This window comes from Cucurbitaria berberidis (genome assembly GCF_010015615.1).
Source record: "Cucurbitaria berberidis CBS 394.84 unplaced genomic scaffold K460scaffold_4, whole genome shotgun sequence".
Taxonomy (NCBI): domain Eukaryota; kingdom Fungi; phylum Ascomycota; class Dothideomycetes; order Pleosporales; family Cucurbitariaceae; genus Cucurbitaria; species Cucurbitaria berberidis.
The window spans coordinates 1,880,497-1,905,125 of NW_024468938.1; the positions used below are offsets into that span (position 1 = coordinate 1,880,497).

General features: G+C 51.8%; 9 protein-coding genes across 9 annotated transcripts; 4 read left to right on the forward strand and 5 right to left on the reverse strand.

Moving 5' to 3' along the window:
• Positions 1-151: 151 nt before the first annotated feature.
• K460DRAFT_432912 (uncharacterized protein) lies at positions 152-3,554 on the reverse strand. The gene is made up of 7 exons (XM_040938362.1): positions 2,924-3,554; positions 2,487-2,869; positions 2,175-2,438; positions 2,021-2,123; positions 1,534-1,971; positions 505-1,486; positions 152-442 (listed from the first exon to the last, which is right to left on the reverse strand). The coding sequence occupies exons 1-7, from the start codon at positions 3,523-3,525 to the stop codon at positions 320-322; spliced, it is 2,895 nt and encodes a 964-aa protein (XP_040785862.1). The 5' UTR covers positions 3,526-3,554; the 3' UTR covers positions 152-319.
• Positions 3,555-4,531: 977 nt separating this feature from the next.
• Positions 4,532-6,751, forward strand: K460DRAFT_289020 (ATP-dependent DNA helicase; the record flags this gene model as incomplete). The annotated part of the gene is made up of 2 exons (XM_040929095.1): positions 4,532-4,849; positions 4,895-6,751. 2 exons carry the CDS (start codon positions 4,532-4,534, stop codon positions 6,749-6,751), a joined length of 2,175 nt encoding a protein of 724 aa, XP_040785863.1.
• A 525-nt stretch (positions 6,752-7,276) lies between these two features.
• Positions 7,277-8,368, reverse strand: K460DRAFT_289394 (uncharacterized protein; the record flags this gene model as incomplete). Its single annotated transcript, XM_040929119.1, has 3 exons — positions 7,277-7,465; positions 7,518-8,106; positions 8,202-8,368. The coding sequence occupies 3 exons, from the start codon at positions 8,366-8,368 to the stop codon at positions 7,277-7,279; spliced, it is 945 nt and encodes a 314-aa protein (XP_040785864.1).
• A 355-nt stretch (positions 8,369-8,723) lies between these two features.
• K460DRAFT_288955 (uncharacterized protein) lies at positions 8,724-9,212 on the forward strand (the record flags this gene model as incomplete). The annotated part of the gene is made up of 3 exons (XM_040929089.1): positions 8,724-8,762; positions 8,866-8,990; positions 9,170-9,212. The coding sequence occupies 3 exons, from the start codon at positions 8,724-8,726 to the stop codon at positions 9,210-9,212; spliced, it is 207 nt and encodes a 68-aa protein (XP_040785865.1).
• A 390-nt stretch (positions 9,213-9,602) lies between these two features.
• Positions 9,603-10,558, reverse strand: K460DRAFT_291009 (uncharacterized protein; the record flags this gene model as incomplete). The annotated part of the gene is made up of 3 exons (XM_040929250.1): positions 9,603-9,823; positions 9,884-10,309; positions 10,363-10,558. 3 exons carry the CDS (start codon positions 10,556-10,558, stop codon positions 9,603-9,605), a joined length of 843 nt encoding a protein of 280 aa, XP_040785866.1.
• A 306-nt stretch (positions 10,559-10,864) lies between these two features.
• On the reverse strand, positions 10,865-11,299 carry K460DRAFT_267525 (uncharacterized protein; the record flags this gene model as incomplete). Its single annotated transcript, XM_040927525.1, has 1 exon — positions 10,865-11,299. A coding segment is annotated over one exon (435 nt), but the record flags the coding sequence as incomplete, so codon positions are not given.
• A 913-nt stretch (positions 11,300-12,212) lies between these two features.
• Positions 12,213-18,663, forward strand: K460DRAFT_396634 (glycosyltransferase family 2 protein). The gene is made up of 8 exons (XM_040936114.1): positions 12,213-12,398; positions 12,449-12,650; positions 12,785-12,796; positions 12,844-13,933; positions 14,009-14,585; positions 14,668-15,162; positions 15,242-17,253; positions 17,305-18,663. The coding sequence occupies exons 1-8, from the start codon at positions 12,361-12,363 to the stop codon at positions 18,564-18,566; spliced, it is 5,688 nt and encodes a 1,895-aa protein (XP_040785868.1). The 5' UTR covers positions 12,213-12,360; the 3' UTR covers positions 18,567-18,663.
• An 85-nt stretch (positions 18,664-18,748) lies between these two features.
• K460DRAFT_368198 (uncharacterized protein) lies at positions 18,749-20,559 on the reverse strand. The gene has a single exon (XM_040933727.1). It carries the CDS (start codon positions 20,427-20,429, stop codon positions 19,134-19,136), a length of 1,296 nt encoding a protein of 431 aa, XP_040785869.1. The 5' UTR covers positions 20,430-20,559; the 3' UTR covers positions 18,749-19,133.
• A 342-nt stretch (positions 20,560-20,901) lies between these two features.
• Positions 20,902-23,024, forward strand: K460DRAFT_287660 (uncharacterized protein; the record flags this gene model as incomplete). The annotated part of the gene is made up of 2 exons (XM_040928981.1): positions 20,902-22,848; positions 22,902-23,024. 2 exons carry the CDS (start codon positions 20,902-20,904, stop codon positions 23,022-23,024), a joined length of 2,070 nt encoding a protein of 689 aa, XP_040785870.1.
• Between the last annotated feature and the right edge of the window lie 1,605 nt (positions 23,025-24,629).

A 24,629-nucleotide genomic window follows, 5' to 3' on the forward strand; every position in this document is an offset into this window, starting at 1 on the left:
TCATGTCACTCATCCTCGGTCGGAACGGCCTTCCGAGAGTGGCAAGCCCAGCCGATTACTAACCTCACTAGCGCAAGGGTCCATCTTCTCCCAGTAGGGCCCAAATGTTCAAACATATTCACAGAAGCTGATCTTGGAGATAACGTAACTACGTGGCTTGATAATAAGAACTTCGAGCTTGTTACTTTGGTATGACTCCCAAGCTCATTTCATTACTAACAACAACGGCGCCCACTCATTGTATGACATGATGCCATGCCCTATGGAAACGTGAACCTACTATATAAAGACCAGTATCTCAGCGCCAACGCCACGGACACTACCTCTCGCCCACATCCTCCGCGATCCTCTTGATCAAGCCCTTCATCTTAGGCCACAGTTCTGGTATTCTGAACGGCTTCGAAATCGCGTCGTCCATACCTGCCGCAAGAGCATGCTCAACCTACAAATTGGGACATTAAGTCAGTAATGGCTTTCGCGTCCTTTGCTCTTTCGATCCCTTACCTGCTCAATTCTTGCATTGGCGCTCACCGCTAGAATTGGGAGCCCAGCGCCTTGTTCCTTGATCGGTCCTAAGGAAGCGCTAGGCTCGTGGGACGAAGAGATGGGTGACAGAGAGGACGTGGAGAGCTGTCGAGTCGGTCTGGATGGCGGAGGAGGAGGAGGCGCGAGGAACCCTTGTGCTTCGTAATCACGAATCAAGCGGGCGCAAGTCAGGCCGTCCATGATTGGCATTTCGATGTCCATGAGAATGATGTCGAGTTCGTGTTTTCTCTTAGCCGGTTTGTTTTTTGTAGGTGTTCCTACATTCGTACCATTTTCATCTCTTTTCCCGTCGCCTACTCGCCAGTAAATACTCCCTTTCAGCCACTCCAGCGCTTCTTCCCCATTACCTGCAACGCTGATGGTCCAACCAAACTTCTGCAGTTGCCTTTGAAGGACCTTCTGGTTCACTACATTATCTTCCACGATGAGCACATTGAGCTTCACCTTCCTCATTGCATCCTCGGCAGACGCCATTCTTTGCAGCCCTGGACGGGGCCTGCCGGCAGGACCTACTAGCTGGCTAGCTGGTGGATTTGCGAGTCGCGCGCTGACGTAGAAAGCGAAAGCGGAACCGACATTCTTTTCAGAATGAACGCCTATGGCGCCACCCTGAAGAGCTGAGAGCGATTTGGATATGAAAAGACCAAGACCAGAGCCGCCGTATTGTACATGCGTACGAGGGGTAGCCTGAGAGAATCGGCTAAACAGTTTCTTCTGTTCTTCCTCGCTCATCCCACATCCGGTATCTGTTACTTTGAGCCACAGATGACATTGCCGCCCCTTACCCCATTCCATCTTGTCAAGGAGGTCCTGTGCAGGCCTGTCACCGTTCGTAAAGGTGATATCTGGCCAAATCCTTGTAGGCCGATGCCACGACCCGCCAAGAGTGACCAAGATCTCTCTCGTAGCGCGATCTTTTGTGAACTTGATGGCATTGGTACTGAGAAATGTCAGCACGACGCATACCAAGGCAGGAATACCACGTACAGGAGGTTGATAAGGATCTGTAGCAGACGTGACGGATCCAGCATCACCCAATCCATGCCCTCGAAACTCTCGTCTTCCCTAAGCTCGAGGCTGATGTCTGCTTGGCTGCACTCAACGTCAAACATTTTCAGAGCGTCCGATACTATTAGGGCCGGCTGTACCCTCACAGGCGTGATAAGGATCAAGTTAGAATCCAGCTTCGACAGTGTAAGCACATCGTCGATGACTCGCTTCTGATGCAGAGAGCAGGAAACGATGGTTTGTAGCGAGTCGATGCATATTCCCAATTCCGCTTGCGTTTTATTAATGTCAGCGTCTAGCTGCGATCCAGCCAGCTGTTGAAATGGCATTTGTTGAAGAGATGCAATGACCGAATCCGCGCATTGTACCACAGCAGATAATGGATTACGCAGCTCGTGAGAAGTCATATCGATGAAACTATCATAGTAAGTGATTGACGCAACGCAAACGGGCTAGAGTTGTATACTTCTCTTGTTGCCGTTTCGCTTCTAGGGCCTCCTCTATTCTTCGGCGTTGCACACTCTCTGCCCATTTGAACTGCGATATATCGAAAAGCGTTCCCATGATACCTACAGGATATATGTCAGCATTTGGCCAATAAACAAGGTAAGACATCATACTCATCACTTTTCCGCTTCCGTTCAGCTCTGGATAGCTTGAGCTCTGTACCCAAATATTTGAGCGAATCCCGTCCTGGTTAATCCATTGCTTTTTCAAGCGAAATTGAATTCCATCAGATTTTTTACCTTCCAGCATATTAGCCCAGTCTTCCTCTACCCGACCTATGTCTTCGTCCGCTATTGCTTCGAACCATTTAGACTGATCAATCGGTGCGTGTGGACAGCCAGTAAGCTCAAAGAATTGATCGTTAACAAACGTCATTCCTACATTACATGTTAGTGCATACGGCGATGTCAGGTACCCTTACCTACCACTCTGTGGAACAAAGATATAGATTGCGGTAGGTGAGAGCTGTGCGAATCTGGCAAACTTCAGTTCTGACAGTCTTGCCTGTTCAAGAGCTTCTACTCGCGCTTGAGCTGCTTCTTGCGTTCTTTTCTGTGCGTTGATGTCGATTGTGTTGCCAGCAATGCTGATCAAATTTCCTTCATCGTCGATGACTGGGACGCAGGCTGATAATACCCATTGTGCGATGTCGTCGGTACCGGCTCGTGGCTTCCACCGCATTTCAAATGTTACTGGGTGGCCTTGGGTGAGTGTGTTCCACATCAACATGACGGTAGCCCGGTCCTCTGGGTACACAAGGTCCATGAAAGAATAGTCGACGTGAGCAGGTAAATCCTTAGGGTGAGAACTGAGAACTATTAGTGCCATGATAGGAACTGAGCTTTCGTAGGAATGCACATACCTCAATCTATACCATGCCTCATTCGCATGTAGCAACTTCCCCTCAGCGTTGTACTCGAAGACTCCAACGTCGCTCATCTCCATCATAGTCTGAATGCCTTCCCAGCGTGCGCTCAGATTAGTCCGTGGTATGCTTCGAAGCAAAACCGGTCTGTCTAGCTCAACGTCTTCCATGAATTCTTGTGTAGAGCGCCTGTAGCTGGGACTTAATCCTAACATCGCAGAAGCATCCTCCAATCCTGCTCTCTTTATGCATTCATTAGTTCCGAAGTCCTGATGTTTCGAGACAACCTCTATCATCCTGATCAATTTCCAGCCACCAGTGGCTCCTGCAACCTCCGCAAACCATATGCTACATAAAAATTCATATCGTGGTTTGAAGTTCCCCAACGCCTGCGCCCACGATCGAAATAAAAGCGCCGACCTGTCCTCGGCCTGTACGGACATCGGGAAATTATTGGTTCGAAAAGCTGCGTTGCAGAACACAATATCGAAATCGAGCGCTTTTGAACCTGTTTTGATGATAAAAATTGGCATGAAATCAGCTTCTAGAATTGCCAGATCCAGTCTGAGTGAGTGGATAGGTTCCTCAGGCGATACCATTCCGAGATTTTGATGATAATCCTCCAGCCCATGCTCATCAGAAGATATAAGTTGAACCCAAGGCCAAGAACCAGGGCGCGTATTTGAGCTGTATGGGCCTAGCGATCAACTTCGGCAACGAGATGCGACTGCGGAGTCTGGTAGAGGTGGTGCCACGTTGTTCCTTGCAAAATTGCTATTGGAGTTGCCCCCGAAACTGATTCAGACCTATGAGTCAAGGCTCATACTGTAGACTAGGTAACTATGGGGCCAATCCAAAAGAATACAAGCCGAAAAGAAGCCCTACATACCTATGATGAAGCTCTTTATGGCAGCTTAAGCCCATAACTTTGGAAGCCAGCCGGTGGCCGAGCATTGTCTTGCATATGTATATGCTGTGGATCAGGGTCCGAGACAAGACGCCGTTTTCATAGTTTGCCATACACACAATGGCCGGCTGCGTACAAGTCATCGTCATCTTAATGGAACAATGCAAACACAGAGCCTCGGAATAGGCTCTAGACTAATATCCGTCGCCAGATAAATCCGTCTTTCACTTGGTCGCGAAAAGAGCAAAAAAAAATGCAAAAGCAAAGACTTATCATACCAGGTTGTTCGCTAGGGGTCACCCACCTAGGTACTAATCCACCAGATTCACTGCTGAGGGCCGTTTGATGGGCCACTTCAGACTGGTCTACAGTGTCTGTTTTGTATGATGATAGTTTTCCCAATTTAGCAATATATAAACAAGAATCATTTGCGCATCTTCCTCTTCATGCGCCCGCAGCTATTGCTCCGGCTAGTTCATTCTGGGCCTCTCAAGGCCACGATCGTCTAAGCAGCGTATCACATGTTAGTACAAAGAGTGAAGTCTCACAATGAATCGGCCACGTGATATCGCGGGTCGTCTTAGCGCGACGCGTTGAGAAGTCGCGACCCCACATCAGCACCTCACGGCACTAGACTCCACGCACTCTCAAAACTATCTGGCAGCGCTCGGAGTCGTAACCGATGATCCCTTTGGACGATGAGTGATACTGATTTCGATCTTCCCTCCGAGGACGAAGAAGCGCTCGCAGCGGCTACAGCTGACGTCGTGACCGGAAAGCGCAGCTTTGAAAGGGACAACGACCATACAACGAATCCTTCTAAACGATCGAAAATTGGGGAGACGCCAAATACAACGCCATCGCCTAATAGGATACTGGCCAACAAGATTCTCAAGGAACGTTTCGGGCTCAATGGCTTTCGGCTTGAGCAGGAGGCCGCGATTACACACCTACTCAACGGTGATAGTGCAGTAGTCGTCTTTCCTACTGGTGGCGGCAAGAGTCTTTGCTATCAAGTGAGTAACCTTCGCAGATATTTTCCAGTTTGCTAATCTTTCGAGGTCCCTGCTGTGGCATTTAGGTATCAAGATCAGGAACTAGGTCGCCGGTCGTCGGGACAGAGCGGCGTTACCCTTGTCATCTCGCCTCTCATCGCGTTGATGAAAGACCAAGTCGATGCCCTTTTGCGCCGTGGCATCAACGCCGCAGTGCTAAATTCCTCGGTTACGAGAGATCAGTATCTTGCCGCCCAAGATGATCTGAGGAATGGCCGCTTAGATTTGATCTATTGCGCCCCGGAGCGTCTGAACAGCGAGGGCTTCATTGCATCCCTCAAAGACATTCCTGGTGGTATTCGTCTGCTTGCTGTCGATGAGGCCCATTGTATCTCCGAATGGGGCCACTCTTTTCGCCCCGACTACCTGAAGATCGCTCGGTTTGCAAAAGAGGCCAAGGTTGAGAGAATCGTGTGCTTGACGGCTACGGCTACGTTAAAAGTCGCTGAAGACATCCGGAATGCCTTTTCGATACCCAAGAACGGCTTGTTCAGAACCACAATGTATCGGCCTAACCTACGTCTACTTGCCGAGGCAAATTCGAATGACACCGATTACAAGGCTAAGCTTGTTGCCCATGTCAGAAAGTATCCTGGTCCTACGATTGTCTACGTCACACTCCAAAAGGGCGCAGAGATCTTGGCTGCAGACCTCAAGAGCCGAGGATTCCATGCGAAACCATACCATGCAGGCATGACTCCGCAGGTCCGTACGAAGACGCAAGATGAGTTCCTAGCTAGCCGCGATATGATTGTCGTCGCCACTATCGCATTCGGTATGGGGATTGACAAACCAGACATCAGGAGTATCGTTCATTTCGACATCCCAGATAGTATTGAATCTTACAGCCAGCAAATTGGCAGAGCTGGTCGTGACGGGAAGCCAAGTGTCTGCATGTTCTATCTTGCGACCAAAGATTTCTATCTGCGGAACATCTTCACCTACGGTGATCGACCGTCGCTGTGCTCGCTTAGGTTACTACTGAAGGACCTATGTTCGCCAGATCGCGCGCGACTCCAAGCTGGCGATACATTCACGCTATCCCTATACACTCAATCTCGTGAGGTCGACATAAAACCCACTGTTTTAGGCATCATCTACGCTCAAATGGAACTACACTTCGGGCTTTTCCGCGCTGCTGGCGCAATGTACAACAAGTACAAGTATATCATCAAAGATCCGAACATTGTACTGAACGACGCTTCCCCGGCGGCATCGTCGATCCTCAAGGCCTCTGTGAAAAGTAGCAAGTGGACTCACATTGCGCTTGACGAGCTTGCAAACTCTTCAGGCATTGCTCGATCAGACCTGGTGCGTAAAGTGGACGAATGGAACGAGCGCGATGCGATTCAGCTTGAGAAAGAGGGAGTTCAGAACATCTTTCGCCTCGAACGACCTTTACCCTCATCACCCCAAGAAGTCGAGGATATCATCAGGCAGGTTGATGAGAGCATGGAAGCCACAGAACATCAGAACCTGGCACGCACTAGGGCGCTTCTCAATCTCATCACAGACAGCAAGTGCTTTGCAAGTGCGATCGGCGCCTATTTTGGCGACTCCTCAGACAGCTTATCAGAAGAGTGTGGGCATTGCAGCTGGTGCGAGACGCACAAAAAGGTCGTTCTACCAGACGAACCACCGCAGCCGCCGGACCCTACCAAGGTCAAGAGAATCTTGGATAAGATCACCGTACGCGACGATCCTAGATTTCTTGCTAAAATAGCATTTGGCATCAAGAGTCCCCGGATTACGGCACTAAAAGTTGTCCAGACCGGCGTGTTCGAGTCTATGAACGTCTGCGATTTTGTAGAGCTGCTGAAAGTCTTCACTGTGGCCTGTGACACGGACAATGCGAAGGCTTGAGCCTGCTTTCTTAGGATGAGGTGGGAAAGACGATTTGTCTCATTGTTCTTGTTGACGGACACCCTTATTAAATCCACGGAAACAATGTGAGTATCTTTCTTGATAAGCTATTACCTTCGTCGTTGACATTGTCCTCTCCAGAGCCTCATATCTAGTTGATATCTCGACGGCAACTTTGGTCACCCACGGCCCCTTTGACCACCAGGAAGCAGAGTACTCATGCCACTCTGGGATATCACAAATTCAACGCTTGTCCATAAACCAGTAGGCAGACAGTTCCAAAGTCTAGGACTATTGGTTCTCATATTGGCGCAGGGAAGATACAGTGTATAGATGCAGCTCGGTATAACGTTCTTTTTGAATCGAGGCAGGTTGTGCCTGGAAGAGATGATAACACATACAACTATTATTGAGCGGATCGCTTACTTTGCGGTATAGTATACAAATATTAGCTTGAACGATGTTCAGGCAATACTGATCTCATCGCGCCTGAGGAGCAATGAACTTCCTCCAGAGTAAAATCTCTTATAGCTCCTTCTGGTGACCCGACTGACTCTCTTCTCTCCTTAATTCCTTCGCGCCTGTAACTGGTCGTCCCTCCACGGCCTTTTCCCCACCAAACATCTTGAATGCGTTATAGAAGATGTATTCCGTTGCATGCTCGACCGGCTCATCAAACATGTACGGCAAGAAAGGAACGGCTGCGAGACCGAGCTGTCTGATGTTAGCATACAAGCCATACACAGGCTACACTGCTGTCACTCACCCCAATGGGACCCCACGTCCGTAAAGTCCTGTTCTTCGCATCCTTCAACGCCCGTCCAGAATATCTGACAATGCTGTGAATTGTGAAAGCGGGCAAGCCCATGGATGCGACTGCTTGGAAAATGGCTCGTTGCGCCATGACAGACCGATAGTCTTCAATCGCAGGTACTTTCCCAGGCGCAATCTGCCCTCCAGTCAGTGCGCCCCCCGCACTCCCATACTTTACACCATCCGTACTCGTCACATTCTTAGCCACCTCTTGTACTTTGTTTAGAATACCAGTACTTCGTCCAGTAGCTGACGTGTCCTTGTCGTCCTTCTTCTCTGTTTCATCGACTAGGTACTGCTCGGGATGTAGTGTTCGTTGGTTTCGGCAGTATGCCTTGTATCCTTCATTAGAAACGTCACCGATGAGGTATAGCCACGATACTCCGTATGCGCCCTTGACAAGGTATGGATGTGCGATGGGACGGAAGGATTCGCCTATGTCGGATGTGTATGCGACGTAGCGGTGGGCGGAGAGCATGATTGTGCGTATTCGGCTTGCGTACGCGGCATATCGAATCGATGTGTCTGTGGTATCTTCGGCTCTGTACAAGACCTTAGCATTCACACTGAGAGAGTAGGTATCGGTCCAGCGCATAAGATGAAATGCGCCGAGTTGTTAGACAGAAGGTGTACTTACTTTCCCTCGTACATGACTTCCCAGAGCTTCTCCTCATCGTTCAATGTATCTTGAAGTTCTTTTGGCAATTGTTTCCTCGGCGGCAGTACTGAGAAGTCAGGTCGAGTGCCCTGCCGCTCCTGCGGTACGCCATTGACCTCTTCTACGCGTTTGTCGTCTTTCGCCATATCGAATGTCGTTTGATTCTTCTCTTCTCTAATTGTACAATACAAAGGAAAAGGAAGAAAAAGTCTGTTAGCACGCGGGAGTAGTCGAAGAATGCAAGCTCGAATGCAAGCTCGAATGCTGATACCCGCTGCCTAATTAAGCCCTCGGCTTATTCGAACGTCATGAATGTGGCTGGAGCCACCTTCCGCCTTCGTTCGCTGCACCAGCCACACCTTAGGTAAGCACCTTCCACCCTCCCGAACAGAGCTCCGAACAGAAACACTACCGTCACCTACGCTTCCCAATACCATCCATTGCCGCTCCATCTCCCAAACTACCGGTCGGAAATCCTTCAATACCGCCAAGATGGTTGCCATGTACACTATTGCCGGCCGCCAGGTCGGATCGCACGTCGTACGTTACTCTTCACCAACCCGGGAGGAAAAGCTCGATTACAACGCTGAGAAGCCATCTACAACCGCACCGAATGTACGAGGCTGATTGAAATGCTGTGTAGCTTGCGATCGCAACCCTAGTCACAACCATTGGCGGCGCCGTCATCGCTACGAGCGGCAAGAAGACCGAGGAGAAGAGCCAACCCCCGATCAACGCGAAGAGCCCAGCGGAGGAAAGCTTCGTAAAGTACGGATTACCCCACACATGTTCCATTCAGCACCCTCCGTCGATTTCCGCAAAGCAGTAGGACAGCGTAGGCTCAAGGACCGAGCATGTTTGATGGACTGCTGCGATTGCGCGAAATTGACATGGGACACGGCCGGAAAACTAGCTCCACAACAGGGCGTTTGGCTAACGATAACCAGGGAATACGTGAAGAAGGCCGCCGAGAAGGTACAGGGACATTAAGACTGTGATTGGAGTCATCGAAGCTACAGTGAACGAGGCAGGGTGAACGAGGACAAAATGGATACCCCTCGGCCACATAGATGCATGATGAATGAGAAGAGTTGTAGATACGCCACTTGTACCAACAGCAAATAAGCATTGGAATGACCACCGCAAGAAAGACTTGAAAGCCATGAGAGATACAGTGCGGGACGCATGTGAGATGTGCTGGGTATTTGATAACGTCAGAAACAAACTACATATTGACAAAAGCCATGCCCAAACACCAGGTATCAGGTATCAATCCATCATAACACGTTTGAAAGCAGAAGAACACAGCCACCAGGTCCCTAGCCGAAGCTGCAGACTAGATTCCCAACGCCCTTCCATGACGCAAATTCCAAAAGCAGCCTATTCGTCCTCTAGAACAATCCTCTTACTCATGCTATCAACAACCTTGCAGTAGAACTTGGCCGCCTGTCCCCTTGGGAAATATATCTCCTCTGTAAGGTAATCCGGTAATAGGTCTAGGAGCTCTTTGTCGCGCTGCTCGTTGAGTAGGGGCTGATAGATGAACTCGGTGTCTTCGTAAGAGTCGCTGCCGGACACTACCGTAAGGTGGAAATGTAATGCTGGGAGAAGAGTAGTTAGCATCGTACATTTGAAGATTAATCAGGCGAGAGAGTGCTTACTTCCATTCCGACCTGTTTGTAAACAGTCGTAAACATCCTCCTCGTGCTCATTTCTCTTCATACCCAGCACAACAAGATTCGTCAGATCGCTGTACAAGTCAATTTTTTGCTTTGCTAGCTGAGCTTCCTTTGCTGTCTCCGCCGCGCCGGGAAGCACAACACCATTTGATCGGTTCTTGATTGCGCTGCCTGGTACGTTTTTGGGCTCTGGTGGGGCTGCGCGGGCTGCTGCAAGCTTGTTGGAGAGAGTCTTGCTCTCGCCTTGTGCAGCGGCTAGCGAATCTGCAAGTTTCTTATTTTCAGTATTGAGGCGCGCGTTTTCTTTCGAGAGTTGAGCGAGTTCCTTCTTTACGGCGGCGAGGTCGGATGTGCGTGATTGGAGTTCTGAATTTTGTTGCTTAAGAGCTTTGATGACTGCGTCTTGGTCTGGTGGGAACGTCAGTAGTTGAACCGCCACTTGTATGAGTCAAGAGGCTTACCCTTCGCAATCTGCTCTGTGCTCTTCCTTAGCTGCTCAAAGTTCGATTCCTTCCCTAACGAGGCAGTCTCCTTGAGCGTATCATACTTGAGCGTCATGGCGTCGAGCTTCCTGGTAAGATCGCCTACTTTCCGCCGTAGCACTGGATCTCGCTCGGAGTCTGATACGCTTCCTGTCCGCCTGATCCCGTTTGACATCTGCCGAGCTCCCCTGGCTGGTACTTGCGCTCGCCGTGCGGATGGTCGCGGTGGCGGTGGCATGCTTTCGGGTATCTCCTCTTCCATCTCTATCGACTCTTCGATGTCCATTGGGTCTTCATCCAACTCCGGTTGGGTCTCAGGAATCGTCATATGCTCCGGCTCAGCTTCTGGCTGGGGTTCTAGCTCGACTGCGCGCTTCGTAGCCTTTGATTTCGCCACAGCCTTTGTCTTAGTTTCTTTCTTCGCCGCAGGTTGCTTTGCTGCTGCTTTGCGCCTCCTCTTTGCCGGTGCAGGTGCTTCTGCTGGCTCCTCATCTTGTGTCTTCTTTGCTGATGGCCTCCCCCGCTTCGTTGGCTTCGTCTGTACTGCGGGCTCTGGCTCGTCAAACTCATCCACTTCTTCAGTATCGCTTCCGTTCGCATGCTTGCGCTCAGCAAGTGCCTTGCGACCGCCCGTAACAGCAGTGCGCTTCTTAACGGTTGCATTGTCCTTCTTCACTTCGAGCGCACTATTACCGCTGACCCGACGCGTCGCTGGCCTGCCTCTAGCAGTCGCCTTGGTAGCTGGTGCAGGTTTCTCGGTTTGCGCAGCTGTTCTACGCGCTTTGCGCGTCGGCGCCTTGTTTTCGGTATTAGAGTCGGGTGTTGGGAGCGCATTGAGCTCGTCGTGTGTCATTTCGTCCTCCGAGGCCGAGTCGACCGTAAAGGAGATGTTTGCAAGCGCACTACGGGGCGCCATCTTGGCCGTATGGAGTGTTGCGCAGAGAATGGGTGCTGAAATCGTTACTCGTTGCTCGTTGCGCGCTGTGATAAAGTGGGATGTAAACAATGCGGCACGTGGCCCGAGTTCCTTCCCTATGCGGAGCAGTCACTTCTCCGAACATTTGATCGCGCAAGGAACCCTGAGGAAGTCCCTTCTTTTCGTGGGACACAGTTGATTGCGTGTGTTCAAATAATCCATATCAGATTGCATCCTACCCTCGAAATCTGCAGGGCTCAGTATACCTACAGTATGTCTGCTCCATCGACGCCCAGTACGTCAAACCATGTACAGTTAGTTAGTATCTTCAGCTCGAATCTGATAAAGTTAGGAACCAGCCCCAGGGCGCTAGATAAGCTCAATGACTTGGAGGCATTCATTCCGTTCCGGTTCCAAGGGCACTAAGTTTCTCGACCATCCAACTCTACCTATCTGTGAAAGTCAATGATCATGGCATGACTACTGGCAAAGCCCCTATAATCTTCAGTATTCAATCTATGACGACGGAGCCTTAAAAATTAGGGCTCTCACAGTACCAAAGACCTAGAGAGATTATTCCGTGATTCGGTCCATGGGCAACTTCTCGGCAACTGGCGGGTTCAGAAGTCAGGAATCGAAGGCCGTTCGGGTATTCCCCCGTACTTTACGAAGCCCTGACAAAGCGTCCCACCTTTTTTCCAAACTTAGTCCTTAGCTAATAATCCGAAACTCCCATCAAGATGCGAATCACAGCAACTGAATTCCAATCGGTGCGTCATCCGAGCCCGGAGTAGCTTGGCGTGTTGTGGGGTAAGTTGAGTCTTGCGCGCGTCGCGTCAACGGGCCTTTACAGGAGGTGGGCTGCCGAGATGTATTGCCGTGCACATGCCATGATGATCAAGTATGATCATGAGAACTAGCACGGAAATATTCCCCCCGGGGGGGATATATGTCTGATATGGCCCGCATGCTAGTTGAACCACCTTTTGGATTCCACCTTCCTCGAACTCTGCGCGGGGTAGCTTTTATAGCTTTGAGCAAAGATAGCACTAAGCTCCAGGATGGTAGTCTCAGATACATCAGAGTCGAAATGCGACGTGTCAGTCCGTTAGAAAAATCACTTTCTACTAAATAATAATCATGTCACAGTCTCGTTGTCGGAGCCGGGCCTGCGGGCCTAATGATGGCAGCGTGGATGGCTAGATGCGGTATCAGCGCTCGAGTCGTCGACAAACGCGGCACGAAGATCTACGCGGGTCAAGCAGATGGCCTACAAATACGTAGTCTGGAGATTTTCGATAGCTTTGGGTTCGCTGATCGGGCGTGGAAAGAGGCGAATCATATGATAGAGGTACGTGGTTACCGTCTAGGCTTGCATATTCTCTGGGACCTGGAAATCCATTTGAGCAAAAGATTGGGCATCGGGATCATCCAGGCTGCACTTTATGGATTACTTTGTGAGTGCCTTGACTAACCAATAACCAGATGTGCATGTGGGTATGGCGTCCCACTCCACCCTCACGACCTAACCCTAACATACCCAGAACCCGGGCGACGATGGCACAATTCGACGGTCAGACCGCGTCCCCGATGTACCGATTGGCCTCTCTCGCTTCCAACAAATCGTCCTGCACCAAGGCCGTATAGAACGCTTCTTTCTTGACCACATTAAGAAGCACTCTAAGGACACGCTCCACGTTGAACGTGCTGTACTCCCCGAAACGTTCCACATTGCCGAAGATAAGTTAGACGACCATTCTCCAGACAATTATCCGATTACAGTTCAGCTGAGGCATTTGACGGAAGAGGAAGCTGCACCTGCTCAGAGTACTGGGTCAACAGTCAGTGATGGGCTGTTTAGGAGCAATCTGGCCGAGGATGATACCAACGAGCTTATTGCGAGGAGCAGAGAAAAGGCCGGCAGCACCGAGACAGTGAGGGCGAAATACATGGTAGGATGTGATGGAGCGCATAGCTGGACCCGGAATCAGCTGGGCTTTCAGCTCGAGGGTGAGCCTACAGACTTTATCTGGGGTGTGCTCGATGTGATACCCATCACCGACTTCCCTGATATTCGGATGCGCTGCGCTGTTCACAGTGCGTCATCTGGATCGCTCATGGTCATCCCTCGCGAGAACAAGCTTGTACGGCTCTACATCCAGCTCACCGAGATCAAGCCAGACGCAAGTGGGCGCGCCGATCGATCGAAGATAAATCCTGACACCATCATCAAAGCCGCGCAGAAGATCATTGCACCGTATACTTTGACATACGAGTACTGCGACTGGTGGACAGCATACCAAATCGGTCAAAGAGTCGGCACGAATTTTGATTATAGAACAAGGGTGTTCTTGGCTGGTGATGCTGTACATACGCACTCGCCAAAGGCCGGGCAGGGTATGAACGTGAGCATGCAAGATTCATTCAATCTGGGCTGGAAACTTGGGTTGGTTGTAAAAGGAATCGCCCAACCTTCGATACTGAAGACGTACCAGTCGGAGAGGCGAAGAATTGCGCAGGACCTTATTGATTTTGACCACAAATTCTCCCGACTGTTCTCTGGCCGTCCAGCGAAAGATGTCATGGATGAGGAAGGCGTGAATATGGAAGACTTCAAGCAAGCGTTCCTCAAAGGTTTGCAGGCTCTTGAGCTCTTGACATTTAGGTGTCATGAAAATTCCAAGAGTATTTGATGCTGACTGAGGATAGGCAATCTGTTCGCGTCAGGTCTCTCGGTCGAGTACGGGACGAGCATGTTAGTCGCGAAACCAGGAAATGCGGTGGATCAGGGCGATGGAACTGACGTGTCCTCCAACCTGGCTAACAAGGTCATCGGACGGCAAGAGCTGGCTTCTGACATCAAGCTGGGCATGCGTTTCCCCAGTTACAAGGTGCTGAACCAGGCTGATGCCCGACCGTGGGAGTTTCAACAGCGGCTGAGAAGCGATGGACGGTTCCGAATCATCGTGTTTGCGGGCAATATTGTCAATTCGCTGCAGAGTGCCCGCCTGCAAGCCTTCTGTCAGCATTTGGCGGCGTCGTCTCTCTTGGCTCCCCATTTGTACCAGCACATCGATGTTCTCACGCTCCACTCGTCCAGGCGCACCGATGTCGAGCTGCTACGGGATTTACCTGATGTACTGCATCCGTTCGACGCAAAGACAGGATGGGATTACGAGTCGGTGTACGTGGACGATGTGAGTTATCACGAGGGATATGGGGATGCGTACAAGGGGTATGGGGTCAACAGAGAGACGGGATGTGTAGTAGTTACACGGCCAGATCAGTATGTGGGGCATATTGACTCTGTGGACGAGGAGGGGTTTGCAGGGGTAGAAGCGTACTTTACGGGCATTTTCGTATCGTAGTCGGGGGCGTAATTTAGTTACTTTAGTAAGAGCGGCTAATAATAAACAATTATCTGGGCTCTTCGTCGTCGTAACACAATGCAAGCGAACCCGGGGCCGCCCCATGGGTTTCCCTGGTTGGCCCTCTGTGGTTGCTACGACAACGCCCGAGAACGACACAAGGGCCGGGCGTCCCGCGCCCCATGATGGTCTGGAGAACAGCAATTGCACCCGTGTTTACCAGGACATTCATATCGCGTTTTCGCGTCTCCATCGTTATTCCAGTAGGACAAGAAGATTACTCAAACGCCACGGACGCGAATTATCCTCCTTCACGCGACACAAACAAACAAATACAGGCCCACTTGTCGCAATGGACCCGTCCACAACACCGGGCGGCGGGCATCATCGACGGCCACCTGCATATGATGACGAGGATGGCCTCTCACCACACATGCAAGGAGGCTCAACAATGCGCTTGTTGACAAACGTGGACGAGAGCCAGAGCTACATGCCGTGAGTATCACTCTCCCTTGTTTTCTCGACTTTCACTCGTCCCATTCCACACACCCCATTTCTCATTCCTCTTGTACAGAAGACGCTCGCTCGAGTCGCCTTCTTTCATGTCGAGCGCAAGAAGCAATACCGCAGCGCTAGGCGAGCGCATGACGCCGTCTGAGGTTGGCCAGCAGAAGGCGGCCGAGGCGGGCATTGTTGACTTCCTGCGCGAAGCGGGGGATGCGCTCAAGTCGAGCTCCTCCAACGCTGCGCCTGCGCCTACGTCGCATTTGCATTCGCATTCTCATTCTCACTCGCACATGCCGCGACGGAAGACGATCAAGTCAATGTTGGTGGACCGCATGTCTCCTACAAAGTCGAATATGACGCGCGATCCAGGCTTACCGTTGCAACCCATTCACAGACCCCCATCGCCAGTGTCACGAACATACCACCGTCGCGCAGCCTCGTCAGTATCGGGGCTGTCGCGCACCCCGTCAGTGCTCGATACTGCGCCCAACATGCCCCCGCCGGGGGACGACTCGCCTTCCTACATACCCTACCGTCGACCCATCTCGCCGGATCGTCCAGCTCCAGGGCGGCCCTACTCGCCTACACGCACATCAGTCGACTACTCGCGACCGCCCGCGTCCGTCAATTCATACGAACCTGTAGATATAAACGGCAGTCCGCGGCCAGGCAGTCCTAAGCGGGTCTTGCCTCCTGCGCCATTGTTTGCTGGCGGCGCCCGACCAGTCTCTCGCGACTCAGAGCTAACTATGGATATGACGGACATGACATCGATCCCTATAGACCCCGACGATCCCTTCACCGAGCACATGGATGACGACCGCCCTGACCTGCAGTCGCGCAACTCGTACATGACCGACGACACCTACACAGACGTAGACGATGCTACAATCGACGAAAAGGCAGAGCACTATGGGCCGGCTCCCGATGGTGCACAGGCACGGCGTGGAGTCCGCGATGCAGTCATGACAAAGAAGGAGGTCCGTCTGATCAACGGTGAACTCATCCTGGAATGCAAGATCCCGACCATCCTATACAGTTTCCTTCCGCGACGCGATGATATCGAGTTCACTCACATGCGCTACACAGCCGTAACTTGCGATCCGGACGACTTCGTTGATCGAGGTTACCAACTGCGTCAAAATATTGGCACTGAACGCGAGACAGAGCTCTTCATCTGTATCACCATGTACAACGAGAACGAGCTCGACTTTACGCGGACCATGCACGGTGTTATGCAGAACATCAGCCACTTTTGTTCCCGAATGAAGTCACGTACCTGGGGCAAGGACGGATGGCAAAAGATTGTTGTGTGCATCATCGCTGATGGCCGTGGAAAAGTCCATCCTCGAACGCTAGATGCGATCGCCGCCATGGGATGCTTCCAGGAGGGCATTGCGAAGAATCACGTCAATCAGCGAGAGGTCACAGCCCACGTTTACGAGTACACGACACAGGTCTCTCTCGATTCCGACCTCAAATTCAAAGGTGCAGAGAAGGGCATTGTACCTTGTCAAATGATCTTCTGCCTAAAGGAGCGAAATTCGAAGAAGCTCAACTCACATCGTTGGTTCTTCAATGCCTTTGGCAGAGCGCTGAACCCCAACATCTGCATTCTTCTGGACGTCGGAACCAAGCCAGGGCCCAAAGCACTCTATCATCTCTGGAAAGCATTCGATACGGATTCATCAGTTGCCGGAGCGGCAGGAGAAATCAAGGCCGGAAAAGGCAAGGCCTGGCTCGGTCTGCTCAATCCACTGGTCGCGTCGCAGAACTTCGAGTACAAGATGTCCAACATCCTTGACAAGCCGTTGGAATCTGTCTTTGGCTACATTACTGTGTTGCCAGGCGCTCTTTCAGCGTATCGATACCATGCGCTGCAAAACGATCACACAGGCCACGGTCCTTTGAGCCAGTACTTCAAAGGAGAAACATTGCATGGTCAAGATGCCGATGTCTTTACTGCGAATATGTACTTGGCCGAGGATCGTATCTTGTGTTGGGAGCTTGTAGCGAAGCGCAGCGAACAATGGGTGCTGAAGTATGTCAAAGCTGCGACTGGTGAGACAGATGTGCCAGGTAAGATCAGCCCTAATCTCTGCACACAGTACTGTCACTAACACACCATAGACACCGTTCCTGAATTCATCTCACAGCGTCGACGCTGGCTCAACGGAGCTTTCTTTGCTGCCGTATACTCGCTCTTGCACTTCAAACAGGTATGGCAAACCGACCACACCATCTGGCGCAAGATTCTTCTCCATATCGAGTTCGTCTACCAGTTTGTGCAACTATTGTTCACATTTTTCTCGCTCGCCAACTTTTACCTCACATTCTACTTCGTCGCCGGTTCACTCGCAGATAAGCAACTCGATCCCTTTGGCCACAACATCGGAAAATACATCTTCTACATTTTGAAGTACACTTGTACGCTACTCATCTGCATGCAATTCATCTTGTCGATGGGAAACCGACCTCAGGGTGCGAAAAAGATGTTCCTCTGGAGCATGGTCATGTATGGTGTTATCATGGCGTACACGACATTCGCGTCTGTCTACATCGTCTTCCGCCAACTAAAAGACCCAGAGGAAGAAAAGAAGATTGGGAACAACGTCTTCACTAACCTCATCGTCTCGGCGTCAGCAACCATGGGTCTCTACTTCCTAATGTCTTTCATGTATCTGGATCCTTGGCACATGTTTACCTCTAGCGCGCAGTACTTTGCTCTCTTGCCAAGTTACATCGCAACACTACAGGTCTACGCATTCTGCAACACACACGACATCACCTGGGGTACCAAGGGCGACAATATCGCCAAAACGGATCTAGGAGACGCGAGAGGGAAAACCAAGAACGTGGTCGAACTCGAGATGCCAAGCGAGCAACTGGACATCGACTCTGGCTACGATGAAGCGCTTCGTAATCTGAGAGATCGTGTCGACGTTCCCCCTCCACCGCTATCCGAGACACAGGCACAGGAGGATTATTATAGAGCAGTACGAACCTACATGGTCATTGTGTGGCTCGTCAGCAACGCCATCCTCGCCATGACCGTCAGCGAAGTCTACTCGGACCGCTCCATCAAGAAAAACCACTACCTCAGCTTCCTTTTATGGGCCGTCGCAGGCCTCGCCCTCTTCCGCGCCATTGGCTCCACGACTTTCCTTGTCATCAACAGCATTCATGCGGTCATGGAGACGAAGCTCAAGTGGGAGGATAAAATGGAGGATAAGAAGAATAGCACAGGGTTGGGCGGGGGGCGGAGGAAGTTTGGTGGTAGATTCGGTGGCCGATGGGGTGGTGTAGGCGGTAGTTGGTTCAGTGGGAGTGCAATTTCTAGTAAGCTGAGTAGTATGACGCCTAGTAGTTGGAGTGGAAGTAGTAGAGGATGAACCACCTGCGTTGAAAGAGGCTGGTGTGTCACGACTATCATGATTTGGATTTTTTGGCGTTTCGGGCGGGCTTTGGACAGATGATACCTACGCCGGGCTTTGGATTGAAGCTGGTTCTTGTTCGAATAGGTAGCTGTGTGGATAATGATGAGAATAGATGACTGTCTTTGTTTTTAATCTTTGCCTTGAAATGAAATATCTGATGCTCGTTTCCCCAGCTTTTCAAACCATTCCTCTTTCCCAAGATGACAACCCACTAATAGTCAAGTCAGCCTACAAGCTTTGGCGAAGAAGGCTATGTTCGCGAGACGAACTGCAGTTGTTAATCTACCATCTGCATGGAAGGCCAAGTCTAGAGATAGGTGCAATGAGGGCTGAAGTTTTATTATGTATTTTTGATATTCTTATTTTGAGCAGCGTGGATAAAGGTTTCGATACCTGCCGAAGAAGGTTCCAATATTATTTCGAATTCTGGTCATCTACGAGTAAATGGGTATAATGCAAATGTCATACAAGAACGCCCGAACTGAAGCGTCATCGCAAGTGGCCAAACGTAGCAATGCGAGGTTAAGAAGCACGCAACCTCTCCAGCTGTTGGGCTAGCTCTCTGAGCTTGATATCAATGCTAGAGAACGTGGTAGCATGTCCCTGGGCGCCGTTTGCTACTGCACGCTCAAAGAAGCTCTTGGCTTTTTGTACCTCTCGATGGCAACTCGAAAGTCGGGTGAGCTTTTCCATGGCCGATTCTAGATTGTCGTCCCTGTTTCTGATGTCTGGATCAATATCCCAGTCCTCGTCTGTCGCTTGAGTTCCGAAACTGAGATCGCTAATCCAGAGGCTGATGTTCCCACGAAGTTCGAACAAGCTGGCGTCCTTGTCAAATGGCGGTGAGAGAATGAGCTGGTCAAGCCGGTCGGCGATTTCAATAGCTCGAGTGAGCTCCTCAACCTGAAGCGTTTCTTCCTCTGCGCGAAGGAATTCGTTTGCATCATCGCCCAAGAAACTGTCGGCCGACGCATTGCTCGAGGAACGCGCCCGCGGTGCTTCATCTTGGGCCTTCTTCCTTGCTCGCCTGCTCTTCTCGCAGACCTCGAAGATCCAAAGCGAGAACATGGCTGGATAGAAGGTTCTTTCGTCGACGGCATGCGGGTGGACCTTCCGATTGGGGTGCTGTACAATTAATCGCTCATAGTACTCTTTGGCCAGCTCAAAACCTTGGTCGGAGAAGGCGTTGGTCGCAGTGCTTTGCTCGTGCTGATCAGTGGCACTTGGATGTTTGCGATGAAGCAATATCTCGGCTCCAATGCCCCAGCGCCCCTGGTTCCGTGGATCGACAGGGCCTCCCGCGACCTGGGTTCGCAAGATCATGCCCCACGCTCTACCTGCGCGCTCGTAATCTCCCTCGAGTAAACAGCGATGCATGATAGTCGATAGGACGTTGAGATGGGTCTGTTTCAACGCGTTTGTATTTTGTCGACCATGGATTGAATCACCCTTCACCGCAGCATTGACAGCGTACAGGCGCGAGGGCGACTTGGCCATCTCTTCTTCCACTCTAGCCGAGCTATGATAGCTTTTAGACAAGCTTTCGGGTGCATGAGGGAATGGTGCTGGAGGAACTTGGTATTCCTCATCGGGCAGGAGACCTGCGACACGCAGCTGGGCTGTTTCCGACGAAGTAAATGCGGCGTGCGAATGAATCCTGGAGCTGGACCGAGTCTTCACCTCATCACCATCTTCTTCTTCCTCGTCCTCGTCCTCTTCCTCGTCGCGCCTGGCCCTTCTCTTTTTCCTATACTGGTTCGCTCGCAGCGAATGTTCGGCCGCTTGCTCGCTACGCGACTGAGAGGTGAAGTATTGCATGGCTCGGTTCGGTCTAGAACCGCACAAATCATGCGCCCATCAAGCTGTAACCGCCCCTTCTAGCTAGCCTGCATGATATTGTGAGGCCTATAGGTACAGGTGCAATAGCGGCGGGGGGGTTAGACAGCAGGTGAGAGAAGCAGAGGGAAAAATAAGTTGGGGTAGGTAGGAAAAGCAATCAACGGTTACAGGCTGGATAGGGCTAGCGTCGTTACTAATTGGGCAGGCTCGGCTGGGGCCATCCATACCTACATCACCGCCTGCCGCCGCCAACCTCAGCACTCTGACCGGCAGCCCTGGAGCCTTCCACGCTCCAACAAGCTGTACGTCTTCCTCTCCCACCGCTATTCCTCCCGCGGCGCGCCTCTCTTGCCCGGACGCCCTCGCAACCATGGGCCAGGCAAACTCGACAGGCGGCGCTGAACGGCCTCCGCGTCGCCGGGCTCGGCCATTATCATGGGCGCCTTCACTGATGGGCCGCCCGTCGCAGCCCGACAGCGACGGTGACAGCGACACGGTACCAGAGCTGCTGCAAAGAGTACACGACACCTCGAGGCCGCTATCCCAGAGCACCAGGAACCCGTTCCACCGCCTTTCCTCACACTTCGCGCGGCCAGACGCCGCCTCATCCGCATCCGACGACGCTCCCAATACCCAAAGCCGCCCACGCTCGCGGCTAACCCGGGCGCGCTCCTCTCTGAGTTCCCTCACCGGCCTGCTACACAGCCGCCCAGCGCTACCTGCTCGCAACACCGAGCCCACGTACAACCTCGCCGCCTTCTCCGCAACCGACCGCGCCGCTTTCCCTCGCTCAGCGCCAGGACACTCGGCCAGTGACTGGGGCCCAGTCCTCCCACAACCAGAGATTCCCACACCAGACCTCGGTATCGACTTTGGCCAGCTTCTTAGAAGTCACTCCCATAGCAACCGTCCAGACACACATAGACCGCGGCCGCTGGTGCCTCTGAGCCCGCTGAGACGAGATGGGCGGGCACTCTCTATGCTCCCCACGCAGCGGCGCCTTCGCAACATGATAGGCCCTTCGCGCAGAAGACGCTCACTATGGCACGACGAAGACCACTTGGAGAACATCGAACGGCTGAGAAGGGGCGAGGACCAGGCCGATGTGTTGTCACGGCTGCTCTCACTCGCCGCTGCAGCGACTGCGGCTTCCCTCGTGGGTGAAGACCACCAAGCAGCAACGCGAGACGGCACGTTCGATACATTTCTCCAGTCTCTGCAGAATGGCAGCATAGCGTCAGCCCTGAGGGGTAACGAGAGCGGAGAAAGCGGTGATGCTGCGGGCGGGTCCCCTGCACCACTCAACTTCTTCAGAATGTTCAGGTTCGGAACGTCCACCGAGAGCAGGAGGGATGATCTAGCAGGGAGTCGGGGAGGTGGTGCTGGAAACGATGGTCAAGATGGCGACGAGGATGGTGAGGGTAGAATGGTACCTATTATTATCGTGGGCATCAGGTCTATCAACCCAGGCTCTGGCACAGGACAGGACGATGGGAACATCCCACCCTTCCTAGATGCCCTCTCAAGCTTTCCCACGCCTCCCACTTCACCTGGCGACACTGCCGACCATATACTTCGTCCACCACAGAATGGCACGCGGTTCAGTCACCGACGGCGTGCATCCATGGGCGGCTTCAACTTCCCTTCAAACTACGACAGCCAAAGACACCATCGCGGTACTGCACAGGAGCGACCACGCCCTTGGTCATCGCTTACAGATTCCCCTGCAGGTCCTCTTCCTCCTCCCTCTACGCCTGCCACAACTCTTGGCTTGTCCGCCGAGCCTTCGGGCACCACCACTCCAGCTACCTCTACTTCACCTCCCTCGCCTACAGCCCAATCCACGACCCCATCGCGGCGAGACAGCTTCGTACGTAGGCCCGCCGGCTCAACACTTGAGCCCACTGTAGAAGAGCCGCCGACACATAACCGCAATGCTCGACCGCGACGACTGAGCGAATCAGACTTCACAAGATACGGTGCTGGAGCCCCCAGAAGGAGAGGCGTCGTTGAGCCGGACAACAACCCTGGAGAAGGCTCACGGAGCTGGATAATCTACGTGCTGGGCGGTAGTTACCCCGAGAATCATCCAATCCTTACTACACCGAGTCTCTTCACCGACTCGCCTACGTACGAGGACATGATGCTGCTCTCGTCGATTCTTGGCCCTGCCAAACCGCCTGTTGCAAGTGAAGAAGATGTGGCCTCTGCGCCTGGTCTCTTCAGGATACGAAACATCTCTGGCGTTCTTATTGCGGAGGCAGTCGATGGCGAAGAGACGGTGGATCTTGCGTCGGATGCACGCTGTCTAGTGTGTCTGTGCGACTTCGAAGCAGATGAGGAGGCACGAAAGCTAGTCAAATGCGAGCATCTGTTCCACAAGGTTTGCATTGACCAGGTAAGCTGAACCCAGCGCTTTCAATGTAAAAGCAGATACTAACCTTGCCTCAGTGGTTGACGACGGGCCGCAACTCATGTCCGCTTTGCAGAGGTGAGGGTGTCCACGAAACGGATAAAGAGCCCGCCGATCCACCTGCTTTTGCTGGCAATTCTTCCGCGCAAGCAGCTGCTTGATCTGTCTATTTTTGAATGCCTTGCGTCCTCTTTTAGCATGCCAGCTCCACTCACTTCATCACATATACCCCATTCTCAGCTGAGTGGCGACACTACTTATCTTTTCTATATCATTTTCTTTTGGATATCTTGAGATATTCTGTCTATCTGCGTTCTGCGTTTTGAAAGCACCATTTCCTTTGCTTGGCTCTCAATCTAGTCATGGGTCCGGAGCGTTGGCGCAAACGTGTTCCGAGTTGGTTTTTCCCCCTGGCATTTTTGGCATACTAAGGAGGCCCAGGTTGGGCTGATGCTGGGGTTCTTCCGTGCAGCATTTGAACGACCTCAACGACCATTTTCTTGTGTATATGAGGTACAGGGAAGGGGGCGACACATATATACCTAGTTGGCGTGCTTGGATTAATGCAGAGTTGATGAGCTGCTACGCAGTGCTCAGGAAAGCACAGCAAGCAGTGTAATGACAAAGAAAACTGATCTGATCATGATGGACCATTGTGAATATCAGCGCGTTGGGTTTTGTCTTGATACTCGATGTCTTCTAGAGCTCATAGGTAAGAGCCAACAGAGTTGAAAGATGCTAATACAGAGCAAAGAGTTGGTCGATCAATGTGCGATAGACGTGATACTTGGAAGCTGGAAGGAGGGGTAGCCAGCACTGAGCCGTCATTGTCATTCGAGACGCTTGGAAACAATTGGGACGAGTCGGCCAGCAGGGTTAATTTGCCGCATCCGCCATGGTTGCTAGGCCGGGCCCTACATGTGATTATTTAGATGATCCTTTGGCGGATAGAGCACCGGTCCAATCTCCGCAGACTCGAAAGGCAGAGATGACGGAGATGGGTTCTTGTTACCCGTCGTGTCTCATGCCACCTACCATGCCATTAGGCAGACCGCAGAGTCGGTACTATGAGCCAGGAAGCTCATTAACTGATTTACTTGTTTCCTATCAATAGCCCTTGTATTAGCTCGGTGTTGCCTGGCTCGGAAATGAGTAAGGTGGAAGATCAATGTGAAGTCTAGTGAATCCGGTAGGATCTAGCAGAGTCGCATAGTGGAGTCCGATCCCACTGATCGCGTGACTAGGCTGTGTGGTCTTACTCGTTCACGGAGCGATCGCGAGCATTTATGAATCGGCGACTAAGTGGTGAGACGAGCAGTAGTCAGGATAGGTACGGTAGATGCTGCAGGGTTACATCATTCAGCACTGTGCCAACAGACACTTGCTGCAGAGCATGCTCAAATAAAGTTTGGGCAATCCGGTAAGACGTGGGATGGTTCGAATCAAGAGAGTTGAAATTTGGGCAGCCCCCAGCAGGACGTCGCACACACGAAGAGACGTCTGCAGGTGGGTGGAAACGGAGAGTTTCAACGTTTCAACCCAAGTGTCGTCTGGCGATGGCTGGGTCTCACAAGAGGCATTAACCCTGTGCTCCACACGTGGGCTCCGCTGTCGCGGAACTGTGCATCTTGGTTTCGAATCGACCTTATGCTATCGCGTCTAATCTTAGAACCGTCGATGGGCCAAGCAGGTCGGTCTATCTAACAACCAACCCCACACACTACCTCAATCGTCTGCCGTGCCCCCCCTAGCACATTACTCATTTC

Bases quoted from the DNA above. Each gene is read 5' to 3' on its own strand.
- K460DRAFT_432912 (XM_040938362.1), bottom strand. From the start codon at position 3,525: ATGGTATCGCCTGAGGAACCTATCCACTCACTCAGACTGGATCTGGCA. The intron at 2,439-2,486 runs GTAGGTAAGGGT...CATGTAATGTAG, and splicing joins TATCTTTGTTCCACAGAGTG to GAATGACGTTTGTTAACGAT. The intron at 1,487-1,533 runs GTACGTGGTATT...GACATTTCTCAG, and splicing joins CAGATCCTTATCAACCTCCT to TACCAATGCCATCAAGTTCA.
- K460DRAFT_396634 (XM_040936114.1), top strand. From the start codon at position 12,361: ATGGTAGTCTCAGATACATCAGAGTCGAAATGCGACGT. The intron at 13,934-14,008 runs GTTTGCAGGCTC...GACTGAGGATAG, and splicing joins CAAGCAAGCGTTCCTCAAAG to GCAATCTGTTCGCGTCAGGT. The intron at 17,254-17,304 runs GTAAGATCAGCC...AACACACCATAG, and splicing joins TGGTGAGACAGATGTGCCAG to ACACCGTTCCTGAATTCATC.
- K460DRAFT_368198 (XM_040933727.1), bottom strand. From the start codon at position 20,429: ATGCAATACTTCACCTCTCAGTCGCGTAGCGAGCAAGCGGCCGAACAT.